Source organism: Phytophthora infestans, genomic scaffold, assembly GCF_000142945.1.
Source record: "Phytophthora infestans T30-4 supercont1.73 genomic scaffold, whole genome shotgun sequence".
NCBI lineage: Eukaryota > Oomycota > Peronosporomycetes > Peronosporales > Peronosporaceae > Phytophthora > Phytophthora infestans.
Window position 1 is genome coordinate 571474 of NW_003303686.1, and position 8962 is coordinate 580435.

The following is an 8962-nucleotide window of genomic DNA, read 5'->3' on the forward strand; positions in this document are numbered from 1 at the left end:
AGGGGCTAACGCCTTCCTATTTAATACTTATTAATACATGTATTATTACAGTTGAGCCAATGTTATAATACCAGTACACAAAATGAGAGCTCCCTCGAAATGGGTGCTACACTCCCGGCCAAAAATATAAGCTTCATCCAAAAAGACGCTTAATTATTTTCGCTCTAAGGTGCGGCTTTACCCTTACACGGCTTTCATACGGTGCATTGCACTGTACATGTCGAGTAGCTCCCATACAAAATAAACTGATTGTGCACATAATAAAAGAACGCCAGCCCTCCCTTACAAATTTCAATATCACAAAGAATCTAGGTATTAAGCGGTGTGATAATACTCATGCTCAAACTGCTCCTTAAAAGATGATAATTGGGAGGGCTGCGGCGCTATTTTGAGGTTTGCTCAATTATTTTTTTCAGGCATTCGGAATTCGTTAATCTTGGGTTTCCGTAACTATTTTAGCAAATACAAAAGCTAATACGAAACTTTATTAGGGTGTATTCGCTTATATGGAAAAGAACCCGTTGAACCTTATAAACCTTGTACACTCCGAATAAATTAATCCAGGTATATTTTATATTCCCACGAACATAAAACGTTATTCGTGGATATTTACTTGCACAGTTCGGTACTGTATTAGGCTTTCGGATATGTCTGAACTAAGTTCAGTGAGCTTCGAATCTGGACTCTCCAAACGGGAAATTACTACCTTCACGTTCCGACGGTTGGAGGCTTGCGCATCCTACAGAGCACTCCCGAGAGGATCCCAATGTTGACGATCATGATTGTCCCGCCCGTGGCATCGGTTGCGCGCCTACTGTGCTGCTCGATGCGATCATTCACTCTTCAATTTGCCAAGCGGCGTATCTTCCCAACTCACAATAATTATCAAACGACCATGCATCTGCAGAGCTTCCTGATGATGGTCGTGGCGACTCTTATCATCGTAAACGGCAGTTTCTCTGCAGCCGATAATTTCAACCTCCGTAAAGTGAAATCAACATCTCCGGTCAACGCCATCAATACCGTCAGACAGAATTGACGAACTCGCGAATGCTACGCAGTGCCGACTTGACTACGGGTGACAATGGACACGTCTACTATTACCCTGCCAGGGATGCGAGAGAAACCGTTCATCGAGGCTAAATTGAAGAAAGCTTCTTGCCAAACCCAAAAGAAAGGGTTAATCCGCCTGTATGCAAACTTGGTACAAAGAAGTGGGGTTTTTCCCGCCAAAGAGAGTTGCCAAAGGAGCTAAATCAGAGGTGTAAACAGGTGAGCCTCGGGCGACACGTATTATAATTCTTTCCAAAGGGCTACGCGACGTTCGTCAAGAGAAGAAACTCAGCAGCATCTTCTTTGAGATAGCTTAAGTTTTTGATGTCGGTTAGAGAATACTACCGTCTTCCCCCGCACACAACGCCTAGGCGCTATAGCGTAGTCTTCAACATACGATAGAATTATTCGTTTTGAACGCCTAGGCGTTATGCGACGAAAATAATATGAATGTTTGAGCAAATCAATCAGGGTCTACTTTGTTTAGTGGTGTACCTCCTATGCTACTGACCGAGGTTCGAGTCCGCCTTTGTGCAGTTCACAACATAAATATGCGTATAGTAAGGGTCAGTTGTTTTCTTTCATTTGGGGACTGCATTAAAAATACGGAGGTTTTATTATTTTATGAAGAAAATATTTGCACAAAACATATTTTTTTCTTTATATTTTTTCACCATACAGAAGATTAAACAATGCACCCATCCACCTCAACTGCGAAGTACGATCCGCTACGAGCTAAATGCACCGTCTTCATCGGGTTCTCTACTTCGTAAGTAAATGTTGAGACCACCTTGCAGTCCTTGTCTACTGTAGTCACCTCAACGTTCCAGTCGTGAAGTTTTGAAGCGGCATAAATCTCCAACTCCCCTGGATCTGTGTCTCCGTTTTGAATATCTTCCAGATAATGCGCGTCAATGAGACCGTCGAGATCGTCCAGGGTTTTCATGTAGCTCACCAGCTCGTAAACACAGTCGTCTATAGCAGTTGATGTGCCAAAGAGTAAACAGTAGAACAAGCTTGGCCTCTCGTTCTCGGGCAGGTACCAGGAAGGAGCGGATACGCAGAGCTGCTCTCGATCATCCGCTTCATCAAGGAGATATTGATACGATGTGTGCCATTTCTCCATGTCAAGATCTGGTTCCAGAAGGTCTCTTGAGGGCTGATGAAGCTTGTCTTGGTTAAAGCTTGACTTTGGTACAATCCCGCACAGTGTAAATGCCTTCTTGATGTCATCTGCTTGACGAGTTGCTACCCAGTCCAGCGTCCATTCCGCGACAGTTTTGTAATGGGGGATCTTGGGATTTCCAGCAGCGGTTTGCATAGCCGGATCGATCAACGCTCTGCTAATGTAGTCATCATACTTGTTCCGGTAGAACGATTGATAACTACGATTGACAGCTGCGTCAAGTGGCTGTAATATACTGCTGATGTTGGGCGGTACCACCACGACAAAGATGTTGTAGCGCTCCAATAGTGTAGACTCTGCCAAAGCTACGTGACACGCGTAAGAATCGATCAAATAGAGCACCGGCTCCCTAAAGAATTGGGTCTCCCTCCTTGAACACAACACCGCTTTAGAGAAGCGCAGCAGGATATCTTCGTTCCACATGCCAGTACTATTCACATCTACCAGAACACCATCAGGGCACTTCGGACGATTCTTTAGTTTTGAAAAGAGAAGGTGGGGCTTTAGGAAGATTTCAGAGGCTGTAATGGCAAACGTAGCAGTGAAGCGCTTATGGCTTGTCCCTCCCTTTTTTAGAAGTACCTCACGGAATCCGCGAGTCGTGATGGTCGTCTTTGGCTCGGTTTCAAAGTACCTTGGTACTGGGTCCATGTTAACGATGTTGTCAAGCTTGATATTGTGCAGATCGATGAGTTGGTGAACACGATGAATGAAATCACGGCAAATCTCTCCAGCATTATCAGGCAGTATTCGTGTAGTCGTCTGACGCCGAGAGACGAGGTTCTTCCGACGTTTAAACCGCGCCAGCCAACCAGTAGACGCACTAAACCCCGATGCCTGAGGACCATGTAGCTCTCGGTAGATGTTCAGAGCTTGCCGCCGGATGAAAGCGTCCTTGACCCGCAGTCCTCTAGTATTTCTGTCTAAAATCCACTCATGTAGACGAAACTCTACATCACCGTGCTTGGCAGGTCTTCCTCCCCCACCCAGCCTTCTTGCTGTACGCGTGGTAATATCACGGTCTCTCAGAGCTTCCTTTAGTTTGTCGCGGAGATCCCACCACCCTCGAATTGTTCCTGGAGCTATTTGGTGTTTTTTCCCTAAAGCAAAGAAGCCTTTTCCTTTGACGTCTTTGGCGTGTTGGGACAGAATATCCAGCTTCTCTTTGATAGTATAGTTTCAGCGCTTGCTTTTCACCATGGCAACTTGGGAATGAGCAACCGACAAGAGGAACGAGAGGAGTTGTGGTCAAACACTGACAGCCAACCACCTCCTATTACAGCTATAATTACACATGCTACTGTTATATGTAGTAGGCGTTGTATTTTGCTATGTGTTCTATACGAATTTCTTATCGCGAAAGTTATAATTCCATTATTTTATTAAAGCGCCTAGGCGTAGTGTGCGGGGGAAGACGGTAGTACCGGTGCAGCCCATTTGTCGGTTGCTTAAACACAAAATGTCATTATTTGAGTCCTACGTCAGTAGCAGTGTACTTTGCATGACAACCGAAGTCTCTGTTTTACTCTATCATCATCGTTTTAGTTTCTCAAATGAAATAACCCCCTTAAGCACTTAAAATCAAACTTGACAGCACCTGTATTACAACCCAGCATGTCGACTTGGCTCACAGAACTATATCGTCGCCATCCGCAAGGCAATAATATGGTGGCTGAACTGGAAACGCGAACATAACAAGGATTGGAGACATGCTTTTAATTCGACGGCTTCAGACCAACAAAAACTGAAATAAATAATCCTTTAATAATCGATAAAAAGATCAAAACATTTTCGAAGACGATCTGATTATTAAGGATAGTGTGACCGACGAAAGCACACAATTAAAACGGTACATGTGTACACTGAATTGGTGTCGACAGAACGCTGGGCGCATGTTGTACACTCGGTGAACATAAAGGTACATGTATAACGCAGGGGTTAATGGTAACTCCAAAATCGGTGAAGTTAATATAGTGAAAATATCACCTGTAGACCACTTAATATAAAAAATATCACCTAATATTTTCTTCTGAGACAATATGATATTATTAAATATCAGCTTAGTATTAGTTAATACTATATTATATTTTTAAAAGATTGCGTAATCGGGATAAATTCACCAATCAGATGTCGTTAGCGCTCGACTAGCTGAAGTATTACTAATCAATCCTGAGGGAGGGACAATTGTGAGAGTGACGGCAAGTACTAGTACTATTACTATCAAAAATATCATATGATATTTGGTTACCATTAGCCCCTGGTATAACGGTGGTTTAAACGGCAAACATCGGCATGAATTGAATCGTCCGTGGCAAAAGGGGCACTGTACAGTACATGTATTAATAAATCGTGTGTGAAAGCCCACATTAGAATGAGATTCGGCCTCAGTAGACACCACAAAATAGCCGCCAGTATACACTTTCACACGTAGAAGGGCCAGTGCGCGTTTGCACGACGCCGAGCACGCTGTTGCACAGCAAATCGTGGCTTTTGTTTCCTGTGCACAGCGTGTCTTCATTTGCTCGAGCTTAGCGCGGGTCCATGCTCCATGGGCTCCATGGCATGGAGGCCTTCCTAGCTTGCGCAAGCCGTACATCAACTGAGAAGAGAAAAATTGTCATTTTAAACGAATTAATTTAGTAAAACTGTGTCCTAGTAGCTAGCTTTTACATAGTCGTTGTGAGCTGAGAAAGCAGAGACGTCCTGGCTTGCTGGCATTGAAGCCACCCTTGGCGAGCGTCTCAATCTGCAGCAGGATGGAACTTGGCTTGTGCTGCTTGATATGCTGGGCGACCTTGTAAAGGTAGTGCAGCATATATATGCCGCAATCTACCGCATTAGTCTGGCGGGGCTTGCAGGTGTAGAAAAACCCCCTGGCTGCCTCGAATCTTCCACGGCTCGTGTGTAGAACCGCAAACCACCAGTCCAGACACGCGAAAATATACCCCTTGTCGTGACCATTGTGAAGCGAGTCGATGTGATCATATATCTTTTTTGCATCACTGCCATTCTGGATAATTACAGCACTTCAGTGGTCGTTAAACGCCACAGGCAGTAATACATATTTGTATCCACTCCAATCGAAATCACCAATTGTGTCGGGGGCGCTGGACTCCCGACCCGAGTGCTTGATGTAGGCGTAGTTAATGGCGGAAAATATAGCCGATCCTGCAGGTAACGTGAGCTCTGGCTCAGGTTTCGTGTAACGAGAGATACAATACTCCACCACGGAGCTAGTAATCGGAGCTCCTTCCTTCACGCTGGCGATATCATCAGCGAAGAGTGGAATCGAGACAAGCTCTGTAGACCTACCTGCGGCGTGGGTGTAGATTCGTACAGGGGCAAGTAGGCTATTTCGTGGCCGCAGGCTGTACGGGCCGGCACTCTGTTGCAGGAGCTTGGTGTCGGGTTCTCCAGTTGGCTTTTCAAGGCACTTTTGAGGCATTTTCTCTTTTCTGATTCCGCCCCTGATTCAACGCTAGCCACTGGTCCTGCAAGATCCAAGTCTGATTCCAAAACTGATGCATCGGATGGGATCAGCTGCAGCGGTTCACAATAATGCGACCAGGTCAAATAATTATGACCCTTGACAGTTCACAATTACTTAACGTGTTGAATCCAGCGCGAGAAGTGGTTATCTACGCTGCCATCACGCCTTCGGTGGTTGAAGTTTTGTTTCTTGGCGATAGTCCAGAAATCCAAACAAAGGCGATTGACAGTTCTTCGCTTTCTGACGACGTTTCCGTGAGCAATGAGCGTCCCGGGTCGTTACTTTCCCCGAGTGCCTTTAAGATAAGGAAACTCAAAAGACTCCAAAAACTTTTACAGGTCTGCTGTTAGGTGGTCGGTGCGCCGGGCCCACCATGTTGGTATGCTCAGAGAGGGGTGGGTGGTGCGCATCGACTCCCACTAACGCTCCTGCTACTACTTTAAAAAAGTTTTGTCCTGCGAGCACATTGTTTGCGGGCTCAATTTAAAGATCGCCGGATTAGGCGCAATGCACAAGGTTAAGGTAGCTCGAATCAAGGCTTGGGAGCCAATCTACGGAGGGCTCAACTGACCTAGCTTGGAGATTTACCGGCGCTACCCTTAATTACCCAATCGCCAATCTTGTGGACGGTGTTATTCTATCGATCGCTAGAGAAATGGGAAGGCAAATAGAGTAGTCTTCCGATATCGCTAGAAGTTTTTTTAACTAATCTCCTTGTCGTCGTCGGTGGAGCTTTTCCCATCGAGGTATCCGTTGCCAGCTCCTTGTTGAATGGAATCCTGACACTTTGCTTACGTTGTCATGTACGTAGACTTCGTAGTAATCTACATGGACTTCTCTATCATCGAGCCCGAAAACTTCGTTTCGAACTCCGTTACATTACGTTGGAAACATCACACCCATTAACTGAAGAAATAACTCGTGAAAGTTTCTAGTCTTCCGTCCAGCAGCAAGTTTTATATTCGAGGTAGACAACAACTTGAAAGGGCTCGGCAAGGTGCTGGATACGCTTTCGTAAGTTGCACAGTACGTGGAAAAAGCAATCATACAACTTCTGTTCTCATACCCACCGATAGCAACTAGTCCATTAGCTTGAGCCTTCTCCACGTCCCCCATCACAGCGTCGATACGCTGTTCTACACCCCCGGTCTCGAAAAACCTGTTGAAACTATCAACAGCCTCATTCTACTCAGATAGCCAGGGACACTTGCTACAGTCTAATACTAGCTCCGACACTATACAAACTAAGCAGATCAAAGGTAAAGGATAAGCAGATCGTCGACTGAAGAGTAACAACAACTCAGGAGTAGCAGGTCATCGACTGAAGAGTAACAGGTCTCCAATTGAAGACAAATCGCTTGTAGGAGAGTGGTGGTGAAGGTAGCCGAGTCCCAAGAGATACCGTTTGGGGAAGAAACGGTTGTCAAGCGCAAGTGCATAATAGCATCGCTAGAACGGCTCTGGAGTTTCTGACAAAACCCTAAGGACCTTAGCAGGGTTGAGTAGCACGAGATAGACGTGTTCGAACAAGGACTTAATCCAGTGATAAGCGAGTTATTTCATAAGCCATTCCACACAAACGGGAATCCACTTTCGCTCTGTCGATTTTCCAAAACGAACGCCCGACGCTGGGTCAATATTGGCGCTGATTGTTTTCGAAACGACCAGCTCGCGTGTCTTGAGTATTGAGTTCCTCAAACCGTGCAGCCATCGATTGTAACGAACATTTCGGTGACCCTGTTCTCACTGAAAATGCTTGAGCAAGAAAAACTGATCCCATTGGTGTTTGACGAAGTCCAGCTCGATGTGCAGTTCGGACGCTTGGTTAAGACGAGTTTTTTTTTTTTGGGGGGGGGGGCATCGTTCAAACGTTTAGGTGCTGGTTCGGTAGTAGAGTATCTGAGGTTCAGAATTAATCGCCTGACCGACAAATCCTGCTCTAGCGGGCTTAATATTTATATAGCCCTACAAATCTGCTCTTTAGGACAAATAAAAATTGTGCTTAGCCCAAAAAAACTTCCATGCAAACTTAATACCTTTTCTATCGATTTGGTGGCTAGCATTATTATGTTCAATGGTTGCACTGAACTGTGGAGCGGTAATTATGAACGGGCAGTTCACATTTACCTAACAAAGTCAGATAATTATGGACCAGCAGTTCACAATTACTTGACAAAGTCAGGTAAATGTGAACCAGCGGTTCAGAATTAATTGACAAAGTCAGATAAATGTGAACCAGCGGTTCAGAATTAATTGACAGCGGTAATTATGAACGGGCAGTTCACATTTACCTACCAAAGTCAGATAATTGTGGACCAGCAGTTCACAATTACTTGACAAAGTCAGGTAAATGTGAACCAGCGGTTCAGAATTAATTGACAAAGTCAGATAAATGTGAACCAGCGGCTCAGAATTAATTGACAAAGTCAGGTAATTATGAGCGTTTCGCCCGTTTTGTGCAGGTTCCGTGCGGAAAGTGCAGATGTACGTAAAAGAGGTGAAATCCCACGTCCTTTCTTTAAGTGTTTGCTAGTGGTCAGAAAAGTGTATGCCAGCGGTCAGTTCGAGGCATAAGTGTTTGGCCGTGTCAAATTATGTCTACCGCTCACCAAAAAGTGTTTATTTTTGGCCGGAAAAGCGTATGCTCTCGTTCCAGACTCATAAATCGTCCATTCACTAGGTGGCATCTAATCATTTTGCTGAACCCTTTAATTGTTGACGCAGGTTGCGTAATCAGTGGGGTCAACAAGTGCAGAAGCCCCCTCAATAAGCGTAGAAGCTCGTACAATAATCGCTCTCACTTCCGGTATCGTGGTCCGACCATATCCTAGGATTTGATATATTTTCTTAAAGAAAAAAGCTACAGTACATTTACAAGGTTAACTGAGAGGCAAATCTTCTACGTCTACATCGGGTCCGTAGCTAGTGTGACCGACCGCTTTACTTCTTTCATCAGCGGCATCTGCGTTCGCGGTGAGAGCAAGAGTAATACGAGTCTTCCTTTTCTTGGCACCGCGAGCGCCCCTGGTGCAAATGGAGCTGGAGGGAGCCATAGCATAGCAGAATCCGGTTTCATCCATGTTGTAGATATCTTTAGGCTCGTAAAGGTCGGTCAAATCTTGTGGTCACTGACGGCCGAGTGCTACTTCGACGGGATCAGCAGTGCCAGCTTCGCCAGGGAGTTTCCGGCTCGCAAGCTATGCCTCCGTTTCCCGTCAGTACACCCTCCTTAA

The 8962-nt window shown here is 45.3% G+C and overlaps 1 protein-coding gene across 1 annotated transcript; it reads left to right on the plus strand.

Annotated features, from left to right (window-relative positions):
- Window positions 1-7803: 7803 nt before the first annotated feature.
- On the plus strand, window positions 7804-8962 carry PITG_18608 (uncharacterized protein; the record flags this gene model as incomplete). The annotated part of the gene is made up of 3 exons (XM_002997488.1): window positions 7804-7827; window positions 8192-8213; window positions 8652-8962. The coding sequence occupies 3 exons, from the start codon at window positions 7804-7806 to the stop codon at window positions 8960-8962; spliced, it is 357 nt and encodes a 118-aa protein (XP_002997534.1).